Consider the following 26,787-nt stretch of genomic DNA (forward strand, 5'->3'; position numbering starts at 1 on the left):
ACAAGACCCACTAACAAGGTTATTCTACCCCCATATTTTTCATTTTTCAATGTAAGAAGATACTTTTTTTATTTTTTGTTCACAAAATAACTATTTTGGGTGGGGGGTAAGTTCGATATTGAATCGAATTTTCGCGGGTTGTTTTTGAATTGACGGAGTGCGAGGATTTGAGAGGAATTATCTCCATATTGAAATCCTTTCTCAGATCCGGACTTTCCCATCCCCTCCACAATTTTAACACACTTGGTTTTCCGCATCCACAACGGACGTTACGCACTGTTATTTTCAATGGTTTTTCGGTAATCCTGAATAAGAAAAAAATCGCAGTTTCGCACATTAACTCAGTTAGTTTTTAAGTTAGTTAACAGCTTCGTGAGAGGACACATCATAGTTAAGTGAAGAATATTGTTTAGTTCAAGTTTTCAAGGTGGAAAGTCAGATAATCAACGGAGACCAGGTGAGTCCCTTTCCTGTTAGAATTTTCCTTCTTATTGCTGACTGTTCCGGGTTGTATTTCCTCTCAAATCTCATAAATAAAGCGCATTCCATTTCTTTTATATCGGATAATTCACAAACTTGTGTGGCGGAGCAATCCAATTAACAATTACATAAATAATACAGTCCACTAGAATAACTTTTAAATGTAATTTGGATTGATCCGTAACACACCATGTGGATCCTAAACACCATGAATAGTTTTCAGAATGAGTTGAGCTAATTTCTTTTCTCGATAACAAAGCTTAATATGAAGATAATACAGGAGACCGAAAAGTTCCATTTTTAGTTATTCAATCTAAAAAATAAAAAACTACAGAAAAATATTTAGGATAATTCATAAATAACTAGGTACCGTTTTTTCGAAACTTCTTCGCTCGTCATATCTCGGAAACGAAGCAACTCCGGTTCGTAGACCATTTTTATGACCAAACGAACCAATATCTGAAGCTTCGTACCAGTGTAACCAGATTTAGTAGAAATCAACTTTTTTAGATTTTTCGCATTTGCATGAAATTTCTAGTAGGAAGAAATCAGTTGGTAGATTTTATAAGATTCAGACATCTCAACGAGATGGTTGGGAATTGGGATACCTAGACTGTTCCGATGAATCAATTCTCTGTTCATCGAGGTTCTATGCGGTTCTAGAAGACCGTTCATAAACATAATAAAATCATAAAACTTCTTTGGTGGCTGTCGATTGAGAATAACTACGAAATGTGATGGAATTTTCGAAGGGTACATCATTTAAAACAGATGGTAAAACGAGTTCGAAAATCTACCTACCATTATCTCACATCAGTTATTCTATTAAGTGGAAAGAAATATGTCTAACTGGAATTTCATTGATAAATTAAAGTGGCTGATTATTTCAGATTTATAGATATTCATGCATATTACAGAATCGTTTTTTATGAACTTTATTTTATAAAGAATTTTTACGTATCTTTGTATTCTCAATCTCAATCAATTTAATCATTCGGTTTTATTTTGTAATAAGAGACTATGGAAGCATATGTTCAATTGTTGAAAGGAAATTAAAAAAAACATCCAAAAATTTGATTATCTTGAATCGAATTGATTTATTCTAATTCTGAAAGTTACGATTGGAATTGAATATAATTATTATAATAATTTTTGTAACTTGAAATCGTACTTATAAACTTCAACCTTATATATCATGTATATCATTCTTTCAGATTCAATTTCGAAACGTAGGTATCTTGTATCTAGTGCCTCGAACACTGATGTTGAAATAATTTTGTATTTGGTTATATTTCATTGGGTATCTTGTACATCATTGTCAGTGATTGCAAGATTTTGGCAATATTTGAAGTTATTTGGGAGAAGAACTCTTATGATAATGAGGAATTTCTGAAAAAGAAACACAAATCGGTAAAATATTTTCTGATCGGACAAAAAATCTTATGTATCCACTTATGTGACAGTTAGTTCTTCATTTTATACTATAGTTGCATTAATGAAGTATTTGTTTGAACATTGGCATAACTGCAAATTTCTATGAAATTTTTAGTAGGAAGAAGTCATTTGCAGATTTTAGTAGTTCTAGAAATCTAACCGAGACGATTGGGATTTGGGATGCCTAGACTGTTTCAATGAATCAATTCATTGTCCATTGAGGTTCTACGTTCTACAGGGTTCTAGAAGAACGTACTCAAACATAATAAAATCATAAAACTTCTTTGGTGACTGTCGGCTGAGAATAACTACAAAGGACAGTGAAAGTTCCGAAGGTTACCTCATTAAGAACATATGGTGAATAAACCTAAGTTGAGGATTTTTACATATCTTTGTATTCCCAATCAATTCAATCATTTAAAATATTTAGATTCATATCATTCGGTAATATGAGACTATGGGAGTATTATGTTCAATTGTTGAAAGCAAATGAAAAAAACCATAAAAAATATTGATAATCGAGAATCAAATTCTGAAAGATACTACTGTGAAATCAAATATAATTATAATAATAATCTTTGTTACTTGAAATCGTACTCTATATCTAAATCTTATTATACACTGTGTCCGTAAAGTATGGAACAAATTCATTTTTAGCTAAACAGATCATTTTAAGAAATAATCCTGAAACACGTCGATTTTTGATTTTAATATTAATAATATATTAATTTAATAATTTGAAGTTTTCATCATGTGATATCCTAATTTTGAATGCAAATCTACAGGGTGAATTTTTTCTGGTAGTTTAGAAAAATTTAAAAAGAAACTCTCATTTTACTTCGTAACTCCAATTCAGGAACACCCAGTATAAGTATAAGATAGAAATAATCCAATTATCAATAAAAAAAAATTATTTCGAGTAATTTGGTTCGAACTTCATCATCAAACCTCTTTTTCCCACATTATAGATATGAGTAAACAATGCCGTTAAAATTTTTTTTCGATTACCCTCCCCCAGGAAAAAAAAAGATCGACGCCCTTGAAAGTAATATATCTGATTTTCACATTCCCAAGACTCAAGAAATATCAACTGCGTTCGATCGCACGCGAAGATTCGAAAACTAAATGGGAAAACATATTTTCCGCCGAAAACATTTGGCATGTAATAGTTACTAGTTTCGAATGCAGAATTGTAGGAGTTTTCAATATGTTGAATGTGTGAACAACTTCCACATAATTCGAAAGCGAAGATAGTGTTGTTTTTCGTCTTTGTGAAATACATTTCATCCCTCTTTCAATTAGGGTAATAGTCAATGCTGCGTATATTGGTTGGGTTGCCATGTGTTATTTATTGAACAGGCGGCTTGATAAAGACGGTCTGGAGATTTTTATTGCAGGGAATGTCGATGAACGCAGCGGAGCGGACCAACCTCATGTTGTTTTTAAGAATCAAGACGATATTTTTTCAGAATAATGAAAGGGCGACCACACTCTGAGCTAAATTGTTTAGTAGTTTTTTCGCATTTCCATGAAATTTCTAGAAGGAAGAAATCAGTTCGTAGATTTTCGTAGTTTTATGAATCTGACCGAGACGGTTAGGAATTGGAATGCTTGACTGTTTCAATGAATCAATTCATTGTTCATTGAGATTCGCCGCGATTCTAGAAGAAAGTACGTAAACATAATAAAATCATAAAACTTCTTTGGTAGCTGTTGGCCGAGAACAACTACCTACAAAGAGTGAATCTACAAAGGGTATCTCATTAAAAACAGATGGTTTATAATATTCAATTGAAAATATACCATTATCTCACATCTCGTATTTTATTCGGCGGAAAAAAAAATGATATATGTAACTGAAATTTCATAGACAAATTGAAGTGGCTGAATATTCTGGTTCGATTCACGGAAAAAACTTCATATAGGTAGAAGAAATCCTCAAAAAATGTGTTCACCCGGGTCTACCCTCGGGTCTACCAGCAACAAAAATGGGTAATTAAATCATCAAACGGGCCGACAGTAACAGTAACAGCGGACAGCCGTAATCACTTCTGAAATTCGGTTGAAATATTCTTACTTATACCTACTGAAGAAACTCTCCCAGATGGAAATTTTTCGAAGTGATAAAATAATAAAACGAAGTAATATCCACAAATCTCTTACTGTCTGTGACACTGTGACATAATCAGGGTACATACATTTCGATTGACAAAACAGAGCTCATATAAGTGACAAAAATATGAGCATTGCCTGAATAATAAATAATAAATAGGTCCTAATAAATTTTGAATTGTGTGAATGTGTGTGAATGGTGAATTGGACGTTCACCACGCCTGGGATTTCCAAACTATTGAAGAAATACTATAATGAACAAACAGATGTAAACTCATTCCCATTATTGAATTTCTTCGAATAGTTTGGAAATTCCAGGCGGCAAATGTCCAATATAAATGTAAAGTTTATTATGTCCAATTTAGTATTTCATTAAGGTTGTTCGAAATATCATGTCAAACACTGTAAAAAATAATTCAGATTATATATTTATTTTTATAGAAACACATCACAGAAATTTTTTGGGACTTCATTTCGTGAAATAACAATATACTAGCAAGAGGTTATTATCTTGCATCCATATACATACAGAGAGGGCCGCTGTTTCGTTTTCAATGACCCACTCTGTATAATCGAATATATCATTTTTGGAATCACAAAATCGGAAGTTTAGAAAAAGTCTCATTTCACGAGATCAAAATAGCTTCATAAAAATATGAAAATATTCATATTGAAAACTAAAAAGCAAGATATGGAAACTAAATTTACTTATAGAATACAACGCAAGCTTGATTAAAAAAAAAATAGAGATATGATTAAGAAAAAGGAATTGTGATTTGATACAATTGTCGACACAAAGCATTCATATTTTCAGAAAATTATTCAATTTTATCGTTTACATTCTGGCTAACTACTATTGATCGAACTTAGTTCCTTCAATCATGCAAATATTGAAATTCATATTGTTGAAAAACTTTGGTCAATTTTTTAGCTTGGCGCCAAACCGATAAATACGGTCGTATCAAGAAAGCGATAATTAGTGGAAAAGTGAGTAAATTTGAAAAGAATTGTGTGGAGAAGTGAGAGAAAGCTGTAATTCTCAGGTGGTGATAAAGGCAGTTGATGAGATACTTCATAGTAAGAATATAAAGAAGGAAAATATAGGCTTAAAAGATTGAGGTTAAAATAAACTGAACAATAACAGAGATTGAAATCATAGGTTTTCTGCAACTGAAGCGCTAGCGAGAGTATCGGGTCGGGCGAGACCTGAATCGAGTAGGGGACCGGCGGCGGCGCAACCGTGCTCTCGACGCACAGAAGTTGCGGAACGAGATTTGGGAATTCTGAAGAGAGTGTTGTAACTCGACATCTCTAATGAACAAGGGCGATTACAAAAGAAGTAGAAGTGAAGAAGAAGAGGAAGATATTTTCGCAAAGTCAAAAAAGATAATTAGGTCACCCAATATCAAAAATAAGGGAAAAGATATGGAAGTCGAGAGTTTGAAGGCAATGTTTGAGAATATGATGGAGCAGAATAAATTGGAGATGCGAAGAAATACGGAGGAAGTGAAATTGGAGATGAATAAATTGAGGAAGGAAATGCAGGTAAGGGAAAGTCAGTGGGAAAATGAAAAGAGAGAACTAGAAAGTAGAATAAGGAATTTGGAGGATAAAGTAGACCGAGAAGGAAGATTGAAAAGGAAGAATAATATAGTTGTGAAAAAATTCAAAACAAGTGATGGAAATGAAAGGGAAATGATCGAAAAATTCATCATGAGGAACTGAAGATAAAGGTAAACATAGCTAAGGCATACAAAATAAATCGAGGAAAGGAAAATGAAATGATAGTTGCTGAAGTTGAAAGCTGGGAACAGAAACAGAATATAATGAGAAAGAAACAAATGTTAAAGGGAAAAGATATCTTTATTGATAACGATCTGACATCTGACAGCGAAGGAGAGGCAGATACGAAATCAGATTGTGGAAATAAGCAAGGTGGAGAAGAAAAGGGGAAAGAACGTGAGGGTTGGATACAGAAAATTGTTCATAGAAGAGAAGGTTTTTGTATGGGATGAAAGATAACAAGGTGTAAAGGAACAAGAAGTTCTGAAGAAATCTGACCTGGGTCAGAATTCAAAAAACCAATAGGGATAGATAAAGGACGGCTGATTATTAAGATGAAGACAAAACGAGGAAAGGAATCTGAGTATAGGAAAACACAAATGGAAGAAATTAGTAAGGAAACTAGAGAAGTAAAAGAGAAAAAAGGGAGAGATAACTGGAAGTTGGCAACCTGGAATGTGAGAGGTATAAAAGGCAGAGAAGACGAGCTGATACAGGAATTGGAGAGGTACGAGATAAAAATATTAACGGTGACAGAAACAAAGAAGAAAGGAATAGGAGAGCAAGTGATGAGGGGTGATCAAATAATGATTTACGGAGGAGTGAAATATGAACAACATGGAGCGGCAGGCGTGGGATGCATAATTGACAAGAATTGGAGAAAATATGTGGAAAACTGGCAGGTATATTCGGAGAGACTATAGAGGGTACGTCTGAGGAGAGAAAAATCCGAGTTGTGGAACATAAAAGTAGCATACGGACCAAATGAAGACGCAAAGGTGGAGGATAAGAACAAATTTTGGGAAGAATTGAACATGGTAACAGAGGAATGCAGGGGAAAAATCGTGGTGTGTGGAGATTTTAATAGCAGGGTTGGTATTGGAGGAGAAAGAAATGGGATCATGGGTAAATATAGAGAAACAAAGAAAACGAACAACGGAGAAAGACTCACAGAGTACTGCAGGATGAATAATATGATAGTTTCGAATACATTCTTTGAGCATAAAGATGTACATAGGTACACAAGGCATGGACATAACGTTGACGATAGATCAATAATAGATTACTTCTTAGAAGAAAGAGATAATAGAAGGGACATCGCAGATGTAAGAGTGCACAGGGGAGCAGAAATAGGAAGTGACCATTATATGCTTGTAGCAAAGATAATGGGTGAAGTAAAAGAGAAGGTCGAACATAGGCAACTTAATGAAGGATATGAAAATATAAAAAGTTATAAACTGAGAGAAATGAGTGTAGCAGAAGAATACAGGAAAGATGTAGAAGAGAATATGACTAGGGTGGAAATAGGAGTTGAGGCGGGAGTGGAGGAAGTATGGGGAAGGTTAAAGAATATACTAATGGAATCAGCAAAAAGAGTGTGTGGTAGTGTTAAAATTGGGAGAAACAGAAGGGGCACAGCCTGGTGGAGTGACAACTTGAAGAGACAAATTAAAATGAAGAAAATATTATATAAGGAATATCTGAAGAATGGAAATGCATGTAATTATCGGAAATATAAGGAACAAAGGAAGAGAGTTAAACAAGTAACATTGGAAGAAAAGGAGAGAAGTTGGAGAGATTTTGGAAAGAGAATGGAGAAAAATTACACGGAAAATAGAAAGCTTTTTTACAGAGTCATGAAAAATATGAAGAAGGGGGAGAAGGTTGACAATACATCGATAAAGTGTAAAAGAAACAGATTGCTTGTGGGAGAGAAGGAAATAATGGAGAGATGGAAGGAACAATTCATTGAATTACTGAACGGAAATGAAGTCAAAAAAGAAGATACACAAAAAAAAGATTAGCGATGGGAGGACGACGGGGAAGACTTGATAAGCATTGAAGAGGTTAAGGTAGCTCTCAGAAGAGTCAAGAATGGAAAAGCTGCAGGATACGATAGAATTACACCGGAAATGATGAAGAACATGGTATAAATAAATAAAAAAGGTATAAATGTATTCAGGGAAATATGTCAGAAAGCATAGAATTCAAAGGAAATACCACAAGATTGGAAAATGGCGATGATAGTACCAGCCTACAAGAATGGGGATAGAAAGAAATGTGGTAACTATAGAGGTATAAACTTGCTAAGTACAGCTCTCAAAGTATACGAAGCGATATTGGAAGCTTGAACTGTGTTATTGTCAGAAATATGAAATCGGAATTATTTGAGACAAAGGAGGGACTGAAGCAGGGTGGAGTGCTGAGTCCGACATTGTTTATAGTGTTTTTGGATGAGATAATCAGGGAGGCAAAGGAGAGAACAGAGAAGCTTACAATTGGTTTTAAGAACTTAAGAAGAGTTGTAATATCAGAATGTGCCTTTGCGGATGACATCGTATTGATGGCGGGAACAAGGAGGAGTATACAGGGAAATTTGGATATATGGAATGGAATACTGAGAAAATATGGGATGAAAATAAATAGAAGAAAGACAAAAGTGATGGAAGTGAACGATGAACGGGAGGATGATTGGAGATTGGAAATTGAGGGAGAGGAAGTTGAAAAGGTGGAATGTTTCAGATATTTAGGAGTGAACACAGAAAATACGGGAAGCCGAGAAAGGGAGATTAACGAGAGAATTGAAAAAGCCGGCAGATTATACCACACAATTAATAAGAAATTCCTAAGAAGAACTGAAGTCGAAGAGAAAACTAAAATGACCGTGTTTAAGTCGATATTAAGACCTGTTCTGTCGTACGGATGTGAAACTTGGAACACAACAAAGAGAATGAGGAGTAAACTACAGGCAGTGGAAATGAATTAAATTTTTGAGAGGAGTGAAGGGGGTTACAAGGATGGACAGAAGGAGAAATGAGGACATAAGAGGTGAATTGGGGATAAAATCATTGGAAAGGTTTGTGGGTGAGAGGCAGTTGGGATGGTGGGGATACTTACATCGTATGGAGGAGGAGAGACCAATCAAACAAATATGGGAGGCAAAAGTCGAGAAAAGGGCAAAAAGGGGAAGACCGCAACAAACATGGGAGGATATGGTAGAAGAGGAAATAAAAAAGAGATGGAAAAGCGTCAGGGAAGCTGAGATGATGACATCAAATAGGACAGAATGGAAGAAATTTATTGAATCAAATTAAAATTATTCTTAAGTTAGAAAATGTAGATAATGAAACCCATACACCGAAAGGTAACAAATGGGATACAGATTATAAATATATATTGTTGAAAAAAGAGGGGATGGTAATTGTAATAACTTTCTCATTTATCTATAAGATTAGTAATGAAATGTACAATTTCAAAATATCATAATAGTACTGTTTATACTTTATTTATAAGAAATATGATGTGATATGATTGAAAATTCAATTTCATATTCTCCTTCTGCCTAACAAATGAATTGATTTTTCATTAAATTAAAATTATCTGATTTATAAATGCACACTGAATTCACACAGAAGAGCCAGACCTTTATTGTGTACCTATTTAATTTCAATACACCATCAAAGACTAATCAGATTATGTAAAACAATCATCAAGGCGTCGGCGCATATTCGTGTTATAACAAAAATTCGGAAGTGCTTAGTGCTTAGTAATCCACAAAAGTAATCGCGAGCACTTCAGTGCTCGGGAGCACTTTCGGGATTACTAAGCACTAAGCCTTTTGTCAAAGTGCTTCGATTACTAAGCACTAAGCACCGATTTTAAAAAGTGCTCGGGAGCACAGTGTTCGGGAGCACAAGAAGGCTTCAAGTGCTTTCGAAAGCACTAAGCACAATGCTTTGGCACAGCTCTGGTTCAAATTAGTCTTATCGACGCTTCAACTGAGGGTAGATGTCATAATTTTAACAGAAACATGAAATATAGTAGATGTCAGTTTGTATAAGGTACAGGGTTATATTGAATATTACAATCATAGTCATTTGAACCAAAATAATGGAATGATAACATATGTTAGGGAAGATCTATAACATGAAATAGAAATTTTGAATTTAGGTGAAATAAAGGTTCAGATTACGAATATACATAAGGCAGATAAACAAATAAGTATTTTAAGTTACTCACTAAACGGCCATAATCCATTTTTTGATATAATGTAATAAAACCTATTTTTGTACTTAATGGACTCTTTATTTAATATCAACTTTACATGTTTCGCCTTGTTGGGGCATCTTAAGGAGCTCTACAAAAAGTAAAGAAGAAATGGACATGTGATCTCCTTGCAACAACAAAATGGGGACTCACTTGTCGAAAAATACAGGTATCAAGTATCATATAGTTCTTGTCTTTTTCACAATATCAAGAGGATTGAATAAAATTTCCCTGGTTTAATTCCAATTCCAACAGAATGAACTCTTTCTCAACTACAATAGTCATAAACTGTATCGACAGCGTCATACATCTGACATAATTGAGAATTCACAGAATATCGAACAATGACATGACATCTGACATATGCAACGGCAACGTTCCGAAAAACAATAGACAAAACGAATAATATTATATCAGACTCTCAAAAATGGGGTGATAGCTGAGGTGGGATTCCACTTGTGTGTTATGGCATTTATAAGGAAATAATTTTAAACTTTTTGCAATGTCATATATTACCATCAAGTCAAGCAGGTTACCTCTATCTAAGCTCTGTAGAAGTTCCACATTTTCATCCTTATCAAATTCATGGTTGTTAACTTTGAGATGTTTTCCAAAGGAACTTTCGTCGTTGTAGTTCCTTATGTATCTCCAATGTAAAATGAATGTTTTTATGTAGTGAGTTGAATAACTCCAACAAAACCCAAATAAGATCTGTGCCACCTGTAAATATGATGATTTTCATCATCCACATATCTGTAATATTTGAAAATGTGACGTATTATGGGAGTTCTCAAATTAAATAATATTTCCTCCAAATGATCCATAAAAATTACAACGACAAAAGTTCCTTTGGAAAACATCTCAAAGTTAACAACTATGAATTTGATAAGGATGAAAATGTGGAACTTCTACACAGCTTAGATAGAGGTTGTCACATCTCTATTATAGGTTAGGGTTGTCATTCATAACACGATTAGTGGAAGACTGCTTTATTGAACATATTCTATTTATCAGTCCATGCGCAGGTACACTCCATATAAGAAACATATAATATAATCAAAGCAATAAGTTATTCTAAGAACAAATACAACTTCATAACATCTCCCTTTTTTTTTAAATTAAAACATAAATCTATCAGGTTTCTCTATAACTCTACCATGCATTGTCGTATTAGGTATACAAAGTATTATCAGAAATCGAATCTTCAAATATATCATCAGGAGAAATATGAGAATCACCATCTCCCCTTTCAACAGGAAAAATATTTTCATTTTCAGAGGAGTTTGGTAATGTTTCAATTAACCTACTATTTCTAGTAATCGTTGAACCATTTGATTTCTGCAAGATATATGATCTGCCATTTAGTTTTAAATTTATCCTGATATCTGACATTTTCATTGACTTCAATAGGTTTTAGAATTTTACACTTTTTATCATAATTTACTTTCTGTTTCTGCTGATCTAGTTTTATTTTATCATCAAATTTTTTGAACTTTACATATTTAGGCTCCAGATAGTTGTCAGTAGTCGGTAATATATCTCGCAAATTGCGCGACATCAATAACTGTGCTAGTGAAAATGCACATTCTAAAAGACTATTTCTATACATAAGCAAAACTAAGTTTGAATCTGGTTTTTCATCTAAAGCTTTGTAAAACAATTTTTTCACCGTTTCTTTTTGTCTCTTTACCATTCCGTTTGATTGAGGGTAGTTAGGACTAGCAGTTATATGTGTGAAATCATATACCTCAGCAAAATTCTTAAATTCCAGACAATCGAACTGAGGTCCATTATCTGATATTAATATTGCCGGAATACCCAATCTACCAAAAATTGATTCTTAATGTTTAACAACTGCTTTTGAATGTGCATTGTTTTCTTACGATACCAATTCAACCCATTTCGTGTAATAATCAGTTACAAGTAAATACATAGTATGACCTAAATATAATATGTCACATCCAATTTTATACCAGGGTATTTTTGGTATATCATGGTATATTAAGGGTTGCCTTTGTTGAGACACCCGGTGTGTTAGACAAATTCGACAATTAAGAATAGTATCTTCTATTTGCTTACACATGCCTGGCCAATGAAAACAATCATTTGCTCGACTCTTACAATTGGTTGTACCACAGCTTATGGGAAAAACCTCTCGAGTTCTGAAGAGTGCTGGGCTACAAATTGCTATTAACAGTTTTCATTTTATCCAGATTATCAAAGTGCTGCATTAATCTTTCGATGAACCAAACTTGATTGGAAGCCTCATTGGTGATCCAATTGTGGGATAAAACTTTTTTTCGGACGGAAATGGATTGACGAATTTTAGATGATATTTGCGTTTACATTGAAAATTATGGTTCTCCAGGAACTAGTTCATCATTTAATCGAAATCCCAATCTGACTTAATATCATAATTCCCGAATCATTGATAAATATGATACAAAGAATAGAAGTGACCCTAGAGGGGATTCCTGTAAAATTCCCGAATCCAAATAAACTCATCTTAGAGAACGGCGCAACATGAAACTCTCAAAATGATACCACTAGTACGATGAAATATCCAATCTAGTAGTGAAGGTTCAACTCCTAGTGCATTTAATTCAGTAATTAGCAACCAGTCATAAGCTTTTTTGAATTCCACATACGCGAAACGAACTCTTGACTATACTTTTACGTATAAACGATTTAAACCGCAAAGTCGAGCTTAAAGGACCTTCCTTTATAACTTCTCAAAAAATGTCATACAGACCAAACACTATTAGAATGAAATCTCAGGCAGAACTGCATCGCAAAAAATGCCTCATAGGTTTAGGAATATAATTGATTAGAATATGATATATTCGAATGCACCTGTTGAAAATGAACTTTTTGTAAAGTTTCTTTTTGACAAGTACGCGAGATCCAAGGTATAGTCCAGACACATCTAAAATCGTTTAGATGTTAACTCAATTAGGTATTATAGATGGAATGTTTTGGGTAGAAACTTTAAATTTATGCTCACAAAGTGGATACTGTAAAATATAGAGAGAGCCCTTGGAACCTAGACTAACGTTATACTATAAAATCTGGTTCTAATTACGTTATAAGTATAAAAGCTGAAATTCAAGTTATTCAGATAAGTGGAAAAAAATCCCAAATGAACAAATATTTTAGGAGTGGAAACTCCTCGTCAGACAGTGAACATTTTCAGGTGTAAGTCTTCACGTCTTGACGCTGAAATATATTCGTTACTATTCAATTACATATGTGTTCAATTTCGGTTCATTTTTGCATTCATGCATTCAAATTACAATCAATGTTTCTAAGTAGGCTTACGCTATTTACTCAAGGTCTTTAGAGTGTATTTTAGAAATTTGTCAGGCTATATGTACTGAGTGGCAATTTTTGATAATATACAATACGTATGAAAATCATCGATAAGAATTGGGTCCGTGAAGTTAGCGAAAAATTGGAAGCACTTATTCTGGAAATATGTCAAATAATTAGTGCCTTATTAGTGCCTATTAGTCAGTGACGGCTCGTGCCCTCGAGATGTGGGTCGGCCACACTCCGGAAAATTACGAACGTATATATCAAATTTATTAAAATTCATTAGTTCCAAAAAATGAAGTGATGAAATGTCTTTAAACCAGAATTTCACAAAAAAGCCGTTTCATTGAGGAATTATCCGTGAGCTGAATTTCGGAATCTATTTTACGTTTTCGACGTCTAGCACTCGGTGGCATTACTTCTGGGAGTTTTTCTACTTCTGAATATAAGCGAATGAAATACTCATCTTCTGTGCGAAATTTTTTCAGAGTCGATAATAAAGAAGTGATTCTGGCGTTGCAATAAGTTATATCTGATAACTTAAATTAAAAGAGTGGAGAATGAACAAAAATTCGAAATCATTCAACATTTTCCTCAGACCGGTAGCTTCACGTATTGTAATATCATCCCATTCATCTAAATTGTCGCTGATATGATCAAAAACTTCAATTAATTCTTCTCTCTTATCGAATATTGTTTTTACAGCGCGAGATTTGAAATTCCAATGAGTTTCCGAGCTAGAGGGTAATCTTTTTTTGCAAATTTCGTCTAGAATATTAGTGCGTTTACTTGATTTAGTGAAAAACGACGAAAATCCTGAAAGATTCGAAAAAAACACGCTACACTCATTGATTTTCTTGGTCGAATCTTGTAACACTAAATTCAATTTATGTGCATAACAGTGCGTGAATAGTGCTTGAGGAGCAATTGTTTTTATTCGCGCTTGTAACCCATTAATTTCCCCCGCCATCACAGCTGCCCCGTCATATGTTTGACCTACTAATTTAGTCGCTAAATTGAAATCTTTAAAATTGTCCAACAAGGTATTGAAAATATCATTCGCGGTTCGACCTTTACTAACATCGAAAAAACCCCAAAATCGTTCGGATATTTTACCTTCTCGAACGAAGCGGAAAATTACTGACATCTGACAAAAACATTTAACATCCGTTGTTTCGTCTATTTCCCAAGAAAAGCACGCAGAATTATTTATTTCCTCGCGAATTTTCTCCCTCAAAATTACAGAACTTTTGAAATCAGGATGTTTTCGAAGTTAGGAATATATTAATTATATTTTCATGATCAGAAAATCAATACCTAACTACTATCGAACGGCATGAATAAGTTCTTTTCTGATTGAGACGTAATGTCCTATAATTAACCATTCATTTGAATATATTAATTATATTTTCATGATCTGAAAATCAATAGCTACTATCGAACGGCATAAATGAGTTCTTTTCTGATTAAGACATAATGTCTCATAATTTAATAAAAATATAAATAAATACATAAATTAACCATTCATTTAATTATCAAATATTTGAAATAAACTGTGGAAAGTTGCTGCTTGACGCTCTGCAATACGATAACCGGCCAGCCGACCCTGTGTATTGGGAAGCGACCTTACATCGAATTGTTGTGCCGTTCTATTGAGTGGTCGTATTCTGGGCGTATGTCGTAGTATCTTTTCCTTTACGTAGCGCTCTCGGTAGCGCTGGTTCCGCCATCGGCTCTTGGCCGACCTAACGTGATGAGATGCTTTCAGTGACATTCCAGGGGTTGCAATTGTATAATTGTAACATTTGTGTTACATTTCAGACCTAATGTTACGGTGTTACGTACAATTCTGGAATAACCTGTTTGGGGTGATGTTACGAAAAGTAACCATTTACGATTGTGGTTTGTTACAATTTATGAAAGGGAATAACAACGCTGGATGCTTTGGAAATCGAATATTAGGTGGGTCCGTAAGAAAATATTAGCCGGTATAAGCTATATTTTCCTGTTCTGAGTGGAAATATTCATTACCGAGGGAATTTGGATATCGAAATCGATAACTCCGATTGAGTTTGAATGAATTGAATATCTAGAATTATTTTCTATTTCCCGATAATTTTTGGGTCGGCCCGGCCGACCCTGCCGACCCTGACGAGCCGTCACTGCTATTAGTGCAGTGTAAAGTTCTACAAACACCATTGTATTTTTTGAGAAATCGGCATTTGAAGTGGTTGGTGCTAACTTCGCACTTAGCACCAACATTTTCGAATTGGGGAAAAATTGCTATGCCACTAATTAGTGCCTAATTAGTGCCTATTAGTGCTTTTAGAATCATTATAAAAAAATAAATCATTTTCAAGATATCGCTGATTATTTCCTTTGGTGCCAACTTCGCACTTAGCACCAACATTTTTTAATTACCCAAAAATTTTTGTGCCTCTGATTAGTGCTTGATTAGTGCCTTTTGGTGCTTTCAGAATCATCATAAATAAATATACTGTTTTCAAGATATTACTGATTATTCCCTTTGGTGCTGACTTCACACTTGGCACCAACATTTTCATAAAACCCAAAGATTCCTATACCACCAATTAGTGCTTAATTAGTGCCTATTGGTGCTTTTGGAATGGTCATAAAAAAATATACCGTTTTTAAGATATTACCAATTATTTCCTTTGGTGCTGACTTCGCACTTGGCACCAATATTTTCAAATCACTCAAAAATTTCTATACCAGCAATAAGTGTTTAATTAGTGCCTATTGGTGCTATTGGAAACATTTTCAAAAAATATTTCGTTTTCAAGATATCGTTCATTATTTATTTTTTTTACCATGTCGCCATCTATGGCGTATTATGGGAGTCATTTTTATTAGTTACCTCTTCATGGCCATCTGACACTGTTGCACTTTCGCCAGTAGGATTGCATTAGATTTATAACAAACTTAGCGAATGGTAAAGACAATAACGAATTCATTATGTAAGTTTTTTATATAGTCAGCTTGTAAGCAAACTTATATAAGTAACAAAATTTGAAAGTTGACAAAAATTTCATATAGACTAAAACGGCCAAATAAAATTTACAGGTAGTTTTGCCGCCTAGGATTGAGAAACTGTCGGAAGATATTAAATGATGGGTATGAGTATACATCTGCTGTTTGTTCATTCAAAATAAATCATCCTCATCGTTTAGTATCTTCCGATAGTTTGGAAATGCTAGCCGGCATACCTGTACATTTCATTGGGTATTTTAAAGTCTTTATAGAATTTCTGTCAATTTCAAATTTTGTTACCTATACAGGTTGTTTCAAAATTCAGTTTCAAGATTTCAGGTTCCTATTTTTCAAGTCAAAATAAGACTTTTTTCATAAACATGCATCTGCAAACGCTTCGTTATCGAACTATAAAGAGTTGAAGTTTCAAGATTTTTCTTCATACTCGTAGCTCTTTCAGTTTTCGAGATATTAAGATCAAATTCGAAATATTGGTAGGCTAGGTTTCAATTTTTTAGGCAATGTTCAAGGAAACTTGTAATTTCACGAACTAAATACGTAAAGTCTTTTGCTTTCTCTGTGATAATATAGGTTCCTACCTTTCAATGAAAATTTCAAATAAATGGTGCAAATTACAGAAAATAGTTTTTTTCTCGATAACATTCGCAGATATGTGAAAATCATAAGGGACAAAAAGATGTATGAACAAAATAAGGAATTCAATACATTTGACAGTATCCACCAGCGGCGTACTACAAAAGAGTTTATGGGGCGAAATAGGGCTAGACCCCTGAAAAATATCTCTTTGTAGTTTGTTACAATCACTCGGCAGATTTGAAGTTTACATTTATAATTGAAACACATTTTTGGAATGATGGATAGTGAATAAATGAGAATACTCACGAAGCAGAGTACGTCTACTTATGTGTAGGAATATATTCAACTTAGGATATAGTGAGATCAAAATTAAAAAACCACAGAAGATATACACGATTGGTTACATCCAAAAATTTGAAAAGTGATTATATTGAAAAAATATAATACTGGATGATGTATCCCAAAAAGTAACCCAAATTCTAAACTTTATCTTGATATGTAAAAACAGAGATCTATGAAGAAAAAAACTAGAAAAATCCTGAAACTTTAACGCTCTTAGTTCGGTAACGAAACGTTTACGGACACATGTTTATGGAAAAAGTCTTATTTTGACCTGAAAAATCCGTCCCTGAAATCTTGATACTAAATTTTATAACAGTTTACAGTACTGACCGCCACTTGACTAGGGACACCTGTTTTTCAACATTCATGATTGTGATAATTATGAATATACAGTATTTGTACATTGATTGAATGAAAATTCTCATATTACTTTGTTGTCTAAGATTTCATCTTGTGGAATCCGATAAGGAATAGAAATAAAATATAAAAGCTGTCATTTTCACTTTCTACTCCAATTAATGTGGACTGCTAATTTGATTCATCAGAGATACTCGATGATATACATATTTTTTTTATGTTGTTGTATCTTAGCTGAAAATTATCAATTGTTTTACTAGATTTTCAAGAAATAAAATATCGGTTGCAATGAGAAGAAACGTAAAACTTATTCAGTGGCCATAGTTAAATTTTTCATTGTAACTGATTATATGTTCAGTCTCTCTTCGGTTGAATAATATCATAATGAAGATCAACAGAAGGGTATATTCATATCAGACGTATTCAAACAACGCTAGTACTTAAGAAATGTTTTAGTATGAAATATGTTCAGAAATGCATTGTTTCATAAGATAATCGAAAAATATATTTCGAAAATAATATAGATATTTCTATCAAAAATAACAAAATAAATATAATATAAACTTCCACTTAAAATAGACATTAGGAAATAAGACTACCAAAAATATTTCATACAAAAAACCTATGAATGAAATAAACCCCCTCTGAAAACAGATATTAGGAAACATACCTATAACAAAAATATTGAATATAAAAAATCTATAAATGAAAGTAACTCCCCCTCAAAACAGACATTACAAAACATACCTACCTAACAAAAATATTTTTACATAAAAAATCTTCAAAGTAAAACTAGTGGCACGAAATATTTTAATAGATGTTCAAATAGTATATAATAATAAATGAGGGTTGACCACAATGTCATTCCTCACGTTGTTATAATCTTTCAACAAGTCGTTCTATTCCTCCCATTGACCATCATTTCGCCTGCAGAATGAATTATAATGACCTATTCCAGTGGCAATACAGGGAGCTTTAAAATCAGCTACCCCTCTGAGGAAGTAACTTTTATCATTAATTTTCAAACTCAAGGCGATTTCACTGAGACTGACAGATTTGGAAATATCAGAATCAATTAGTAAATAATCAGCGTATGTTTTTTGGGAATGCAACGCATTCGAACATTTGGGACATTTTAAATTTGAAGGAGGCGATAAATCAATAGATGTTTGCAACCTTTGGAATCCGGTTCTCTTAAGATGATCAGCAAGTATTGGTATCAAATTCATATTTTTGGTTTTCACAATTTCAGAACAGTTATCACAGACAGAGGTTTCTATTGCACCAGGACAAGTTTTCAACATATGTTAAGCAATAAACGTAATGTTACAATTAATATCTATTATAACAACACCGTTAATCATTTTGCTCCCTTTAAATAATTTACTTTCCTCAAGAACCTCACATCGGAGTTTGTAAGTACTACGCTTTCTGCCGTTTTTTTAAAAAAGGGAAAGAAATTTGAAAAAATTGCAAACGGAATCAGAGCCTTTCACATATAGAGCAAAGTTATTACTATCGCAAAGTGCAGAAGCAAAACCCTTCTTCAAAAGGGGAATTTTTATTTTTTTTCCTTCTCGTATCATATAAATTCTCCGAAATGAAGGAAGATGGAATTAAAAGAAAAACATCGATGATTATTTTTTTCACATATCAAAATCTGACATTCTGGTGGTTTCAATCAATAGCAATGCATTATTCTAGCCAATCATTTGGGATTATACTGATAATTTTTTACAAACTATAGTAACCAATCAAAATACTTAATTTTGAATCATGTGTCAAATTTCATCCAATCACCTATGGATTACAGCGATAATACCCTACATGTGGTGTTTTCAGTGAATAAAAATTAATAATTATTAAACGTCAGATTGACAATAAATTTTTTGAAATCTACAGAGTGAAAAATTATTGTATCGAATACCCCTCAAGCCTTGATAAATCCTCAAAATTTTGTCATAGAGAATCCTTCAAGCGTATTGCTTAAGGATAATAGATAATATTATCAAGCAACCCGTTTTCAGCATTCTCTATGATGAAATTATCTCGGTATTATCAAGGCCCTTGGGGTATTACTACTGATAACACTGCTTCCTCATCGATAATACCTTGTATATATTGAAACGTCAAAATTTTACTTTGAATATGGCGCTATCGACAGCTTCGAGGTTTAATGAAAAATGAACACAAACCGATTCAGTAACATCGTCCAAGAGAATATTGAACATTTAAATTGTTGAAAAAAATAATCTGCCCGAATACAACTCGTTCTTCAAATTTTATCACATAATTTTTTATTTTCATGAGTCAAACTTGTTTATTTGGATCAAAAATATTCAAACAAACCGAATTTAGATTATTAATCGGTTTGTTTTCATGTTTTTGCCAAATAAACAAGTCTTCGTCTTCATCACTAGGGTTCCAAGTTTAAGAAATAAATTTTCCCTGTGAGAAATCAATTTCTCAATGATTGCATTATTATCTAAAGCACTTTTTCTCCCGGCCATATTTACCCAACCGAATTTTATCACTAATAACGAGAATGTGTAATTATTGGAGTATTTGACTAAACATGTTAGCGCTCTGCGCATGATTTTATATGTAGTCACATGAAACGCATTAAATGACAAACAAAAGACCTACAGCTGTTGCTGTTAGTAAAAAATATCATCAAAGGTTACCCATACCTTTCCTAATTATACCTAACTGCAATAAATTCCCTCAATGGTGCATACCGATTTCGAATGCTAACAAATAGGTCATAATTCAATAAATCTGTCGGCATCCCTTTGAAATCGAGTTGCATGCCGTCCACTGGGTATTGAGTCGGAAGAAGGATGCAAAACACTTAAACAGCATTTCTCTCGGCATTTCTTATAATTATTTGTCATATTCATTTCATAACACAAAGAAATATTCTGAAAGTTTTAATGGAAAAGAATCTACTTGCATGATGAATCAGAGAAAACTGGCCAAAAACGTGTACAAAAACCTAATCTAATTAGAATAGGTTATAATGCTTGGTTTTATTCTCTTCATGAAAAGACCAACATAATAGAATAGAATACTTTATGTTTACAGTTGTTAAGGAATCAATTCTTCCTTTTTGAGTGCCACACTCTTGGAGAGAAGATCTGGACGTTATAAGGGCGAATTCGAAGTTAAAAATGAAGATCTTTGAAAACATCAACATTTTTCATATTGTATTATCTTTACTTAATGCAAAATAATTTGTTCAAAAGTCTAGAACTGAACAGTTCCAAAATATCGCAAACGACTAAAGTGAAAGCATCAATCTATCAATCTACTAATCGATTACAATGTTTCAGATCATGTAGTGTGTATGACGCTTTAGGAAATATAATTCCTAATATGAAGAGAGATAAGAATACGTCAGTATTCTTCCAAATCCGGAGATTTTCAATGGCGCGAAATTCAGTTATTTCAATATTTTGCATCTACACAATACCTATACAATAATTAGACGAACTAATTCAATACATTGATAGGAAGTTGTAAATTTCATGCGTTATTCTCGGCAATAAATTGACCTTTCGCTAAATATGATATGAAACTTATTCAATATATTGGATACTGGCGATAATGGCAGATGGCCATAAAGAGGTAACTAATAAAAATGACTTCCATAATACTCCATAGATGGCGACATGGTGAAAATAAATAAATAATCAACGATATCTTGAAAACAGCATATTTTTTAAGAATGGTTCCAAAAGCACCAATAGGCTCTAATTAAGCACTAATTGGTGGTATAGAAATTTTTGAGTGATTTAGAAATGTTGGTGCCAAGTGCGGAGTCAGCACCAAAGGAAATGATTAATAATATCTTGAAAACGGTATATTTTTCATTACCATTCCAAAAGCGCCAATAGGCACTAATTAAGCACTAATTGGTTGTATAGGAATCTTTGGGCTTTGTGAAAATGTTGATGCCAATCGTGAAGTCAGCACCAAAGAGAATAATCAGTAATATCTTGAAAACAGTATATTTTTTATGATGATTCTGAAAGCACCAATAGGCACTAATTAAGCACTAATTAGTGGCACAAAAATTTTTGGGTAAATGAAAAATGTTAGTGCTAAGTGTGAAGTTGGCACCAAAGGAAATAATCAGCGATATATATTTAAAATTGTTTATTTTTTCAAAATGATTCTAAAAGCACTAATAGGCACCAATTAAGCACTGATTAGTGGCATAGCAATTTTTTCTCAATTTGAAAATGTTGGTGCTAGGTGCGAAGTTAGCACCAACCACTTCAAATGACAGTTTCTCAAAAAATACAATGGTGCTTGTTAAACTTTACACTGCACTAATAGGCACTAATTAGGCACTAATTATCTGACATATTTCCAGAATTAGAGCTTCCAACTTTTCGCTAACTTCACGGACCCATAAGAATTCAATTAAAGCTTATTTGTCAATACCTCCCTTCTCTATAGATTGAACACATCTAATCAGAAAATAATATCTTGTTACTATGAGATCATCGACTTCAGCGTTCATATTACGTTTACGCTCGCCGCTCACAAAACATGAATTTCAACATTTTCTGGTGGGAGTTTCCACTATGTAAAGTCTGTTCATTGGGATAGCATCTTTCAAGGGTTGTTCAAGTAACAAGTATGAATGTCAATTCCTATACTCATGACGTAAATAAACCCCTTTGAAGTTGTCACTTTTTGAGGTATCTGGAATTGGGTTTCCACCAGGCAAACTATCTGTCGTTTGAGAAACATCTTTTGGTAGTTCCTTTGAATGAAATATAATAATAACATACCTACTTTGAAGGAAACATGAGTAATTCGAAAAGTACTATTGTTGGGGAGAAAATTCAGTTTATTTTTTGTTTTAAATTATTAGAAGAGGTAGTTTCCACAACACCCAGGAGGTACTACCGTGAAGCGTTACTTTTTAATGGGTAGTTCGCCAGTAGCCCTATTTTCCCAAAAACAATTGGTATTCAACCAGAAATAAAAATTACAAAACATAAACTCTTATCTAGTTGATAAATGAATAAAATGATATATCTCTGTTCATACTATCTGGAGAGTTTGTAATTTTCTTTTTTTAGGGAGGTGTTTAGATGAATCTGAGGGTGAATCGGTCTTTTTGGATTCAATGTTAGAGTTGGTCTTCTCTTTTCTATAATCATTTAATATTATATTCGCGAACACTGACAGCAAATGAAATAAAATTTTCTTATAGTCCTTTCCACATAAACAAGTATTTTGAAATTCTTCAAAAGCGTATTCTGTCTGAATACTCAGAAATGTTAATTTTGAAAGAATATATTTTTGATCAACCGCTCGTAGAAAGTTCGATTCTAAGGAACTATCATTTAAAATCACCTCGAAAATAGCACACATATGGAGAAAAATTATTCTGACATGAATAGTTGGAATTGATAGACCTCCTCTCTGCAAACTATCAAAATATTCACTATCAACGGAACTTCCTTTCTCTTCTACAACCAGGGACAAGCAAATATTACAATCTAATTTTCTGGAAGCACTATGGGATCCATATCCTGCAATATAAATTGAGGCCGATTCATCTACAGAACACTCGATTAAATAATTAGAATTAAATATTTCATTGAATTTATCGATATTTAATGTGTCCTCATCAAAAGTAAAACTACACGACCCATTCATTTCTAAAGAAAAGTTTTTTTTTATATCGTCAAGGGAAAAAGTTGATCTATTGCATTTGAATATTCGCTTTACTCTAATTTTCTTTTCCGCATTCAAAACTGCATCCAATGATACATTATAATTACAACCATTTAAAAGTCTGTAATTGCCAAAACGCTTTTCAAGTTTTTCGGTGGTGAATTTACCCGGTAAAAAATATTCAATGTCATAATTTGTGAAACTATACCTAATTACATCCAAAAGTGTAGCAGTACTCTGAACGAAAGCCTTGTAATTATCATTTGTGAGATGACCGTTGGAATCTAAATCATGCCATTTATTTATCCACACAACAAATTTCTCCAAAAACTTAACTCTATAATCATCATCTTCATTCGAAATCGGTTTAGAAAATTCATTTCTCCTAACGATCCCCTTTATGACACTGGTATTATTAACAATATCCCACCAATTTCTTATCAACTGCAGGAAGTCTGCAGTGTCGTTAAACCCAAAATCTTTCAAAGCAGCTATTGTGGTATCGTGAAATAAATTGTCAACTAGTGAAACTTTTTGCCTTTCGAAGCTATTTGGGAATAAAGTTTTGAAATTCAATTTGTATGCTTTCTTAATTATTGAATTTTTTTCAGCTTCGTAAACTTTTCTGACATCACTTAATTTGGCATATTTGATAAGACCTGTTTCAAAGTCAGGATAAACAAATGTTTTATCTAAATTTTTTAAATTGAACCAGTTGTTTCGAATATTTTTCATAACATGAACAAAATCATAAGACAAGAATATAGTTTTGCCAGTTTTTGAAGGATTGGGAATAAAATTTGAATTGGACAATTTCTTAAACATTGTTTGGTTTATTCTACAATTATCTGTTATTATGCATAAAATTTCAAACCCACATTTCTGAACTTGGTCAATTACACAAGTTGCGAATGGAATAATTTCACTTCCGCTTATACTGTCAACTGAAACTAATTTTACAATTTCATGAAAATTCCCAAAAGCTGAAGATATCATAAATGCCAAAACAGTTTTTGCCAAACTATCTCTGTTGGCAGCGTAGCCAATCAAATTTTTGGAGCGATAGTCCAATCTTGGAGTTATATAAATTTCGTCTATCAAAAGAACAACAACTTTTTCCCTAGGCGTTAAATTTGAGAATATATTTGATATATAATTATTGTTATGGATATCATTATTTGGGGAAACATTAAGGCCAGAAGATATTCTCTGTAAATATCTTTTATTAGGTAACATGAAAAAACCTCTCAGAAGTTCATACGTGGAGTGGGAAGTTGTATGAATCAGAAAAGCCATAATAATGGTCGATGAAGAATATCTATTTTTCTTTAGAGTGATTTGTTTTAACTGATCGATTAAAATTTCGAGATTTTTTGAATGCGGTAAATTCTTTTCACACGATACAGTTAATGCTAGGTCCAAATATTTTAAACTTTTCTCCATGAGATAATTAAATGATTCAAAAAATATGTCGGTATCACTTCTAAAGTTTTCCTTGTATCTTGCCAAAATGTTCTCTAATTGTGACCATCTGCTCAATTTCAAATCGAAAGGAAGAATCCACTTCAAATCATTGAAATTCAACTTGTTTTTACCCAGAAAAACTTGAACAACCATATTCTCATTAATTGAAATTTGAGTTTCAAGCAGAAGCGAATCCTGATTTTCCTGAACTTTCAACTGATAGAAATAAATTTTATTTTCCGCTTTGTGAACTATCCAATTAACAAGTTCTAATTTATTAGAATATTCATTTAACAATTGATCGAAATTTTGAATAATGTCTGCAGTCTCTAATTGGTGAATAATTTCATTATGTGAATCAATATAATTTTGACGCCTTTCATCGGGAGTTTTTCTTGCAGAAACAGAAGGTTTAGAAAGATATCCAGGCAAATTTGGAAAAATTGATGGAACTGCATTTTTATTTAATTTTGGATATCTGAGGAGGTTCTTTCCAATCGTGCCATCTTTACGTTTGAATACATCGTATCTAATTATTTCATTCTCTTGGAAATGAACTGAACAAACAGCTGAATTTTGGGAAGGTGACCAATTTTTACGAGGTATAGCGGAGATCCATTTCATTCTTGAATCAGGTTCCTTAGGAAATTTAAAAATAGAGACATACGTATTTTGTGAGTCGTAATTGGACTTACAACCTGTAACACAACAGCGACGAGGCATTTTCAATGTTTTTCTGGGGAGACAGGAAGAGTCAGAAACTTTGTACCAGATCACTATGTGAATTCAAGCACTAATTCACAGAATTGATACTGAATCACACTTAAAACTGATCAATATCACAATATTTCAAACACTCAGATGAACTTTATAAACAATACACACTCGGTACACAAAACCGGTAACAAGTGCAACTTGTTTGAAGAAATTATCAGAAAACCCCACACAAATCGGTGATCTGTAAGAACTAAGAATAGTTATTCCCCTTTAAGTTTTGACCTGAAAAGTCAAGTGGTACCATTCCTTCTTAAACCCCGACCTTCCCGATGCATTTCGGGTCTATAGGCCACTCAGACATTGTTGCCGCTCTTACTGTGCATGGCTTGAGTTGAAGACGGCTGTGCTAGCATACATAAGATTCTGCACGAAAATTTGTGTGTTCGGTAGCTCTGTGCAAGTTGTATTCCACATTTTTTGAATGATGCTCAAAAAAATGCTCGTGTCGATTGTTGTTAAAATGATTTCGAAATAGCAAAGGCAACGAAAGTTGTTCGTTCTCGAAGCGTTAAGAAGCAAATGGTGGCGTTTTTCTTCACGACAACTGGTCATGTGGCCATTGTGGCTCTTGAAAATCAAAAGACCGTTAATTCAGATTGTTATGAAACAATTTGTTAAGCTGAAGTTTTCGGTGAATTCGGAGAAAAAAAACCCAAAACGATGAATCATCTTGCATCATGACAATACGAGTTCACACAAATCAAATGCAACGAATGAGTATTTGGACACACAAAAATCAAATCAATAGGTCCCTGCCTTACAGCCCCAACTTGGCACCGAATAACTTCTACTTCTTTCCAGATATTGAATAAAAACTTTGTGGACAACGATTTTCATCACCCGAAGATGAGGTATAGGCCTCCAAAACGCATGTTTTTGAAGTACCATCTTCTGATTGGAAAAAATGTTTCGACTGATGGTTCAATCCCATGCAAAAGTGTATACAGGGTGGCCATTTGAAAACGAAACAGACGAGATTACAGACGAAATAAAGTTTTTCGATAGAAATGCTCGGACAGGTCGATTTCTGTTTCGAGGGGGACAACTTAAGATGTAGGTTACGGACGCATAGCGCTTCAACCCTTGCTGCTACAACCCCCACCCCCAATTTTTGAATAGGGAAGATGGGGTGAGTGATACCTCAATTTAAAGGTATTTTTATACTGATTTCAGCACAGTAATTGTTTTTTCATTTTATGCAATTAGTTCTCGAAATATTTATGCGTTAGTTAGTAAGGAAGCCACAGTCATGGTTGTTTTGAAGCTCAAAATGTCGATTTTTCACAAAACACTACAAGTGCCATGAAAACACCACTTCATTTTCGAATACTTAGTTGAGAATATTTCGAGAACTAATGCATAAAATGAAAAAACAATTACTGTGCTGAAATCAGT

At 33.4% G+C, this 26,787-nt stretch overlaps 1 protein-coding gene across 1 annotated transcript; it reads right to left on the bottom strand.

The window, feature by feature from the left end:
• Positions 1-11,167: 11,167 nt before the first annotated feature.
• On the bottom strand, positions 11,168-25,239 carry LOC123686148. Its single transcript, XM_045626148.1, has 2 exons — positions 23,360-25,239; positions 11,168-11,678 (listed from the first exon to the last, which is right to left on the bottom strand). Exons 1-2 carry the CDS (start codon positions 25,237-25,239, stop codon positions 11,168-11,170), a joined length of 2,391 nt encoding a protein of 796 aa, XP_045482104.1.
• Between the last annotated feature and the right edge of the window lie 1,548 nt (positions 25,240-26,787).

The sequence above is a fragment of the Harmonia axyridis genome, chromosome X (genome assembly GCF_914767665.1).
Source record: "Harmonia axyridis chromosome X, icHarAxyr1.1, whole genome shotgun sequence".
Classification (NCBI taxonomy): Eukaryota; Metazoa; Arthropoda; class Insecta; order Coleoptera; family Coccinellidae; genus Harmonia; species Harmonia axyridis.

Excerpts from the sequence above, each read along its gene's own strand:
- LOC123686148 (XM_045626148.1), bottom strand. The coding sequence starts at position 25,239 with ATGAAATGGATCTCCGCTATACCTCGTAAAAATTGGTCACCTTCCCAA. Across the intron at positions 11,679-23,359 it reads ACACTTTTGGATGTAATTAG|ATTGGGTATTCCGGCAATAT; the intron begins GTATAGTTTCAC and ends AATTTTTGGTAG.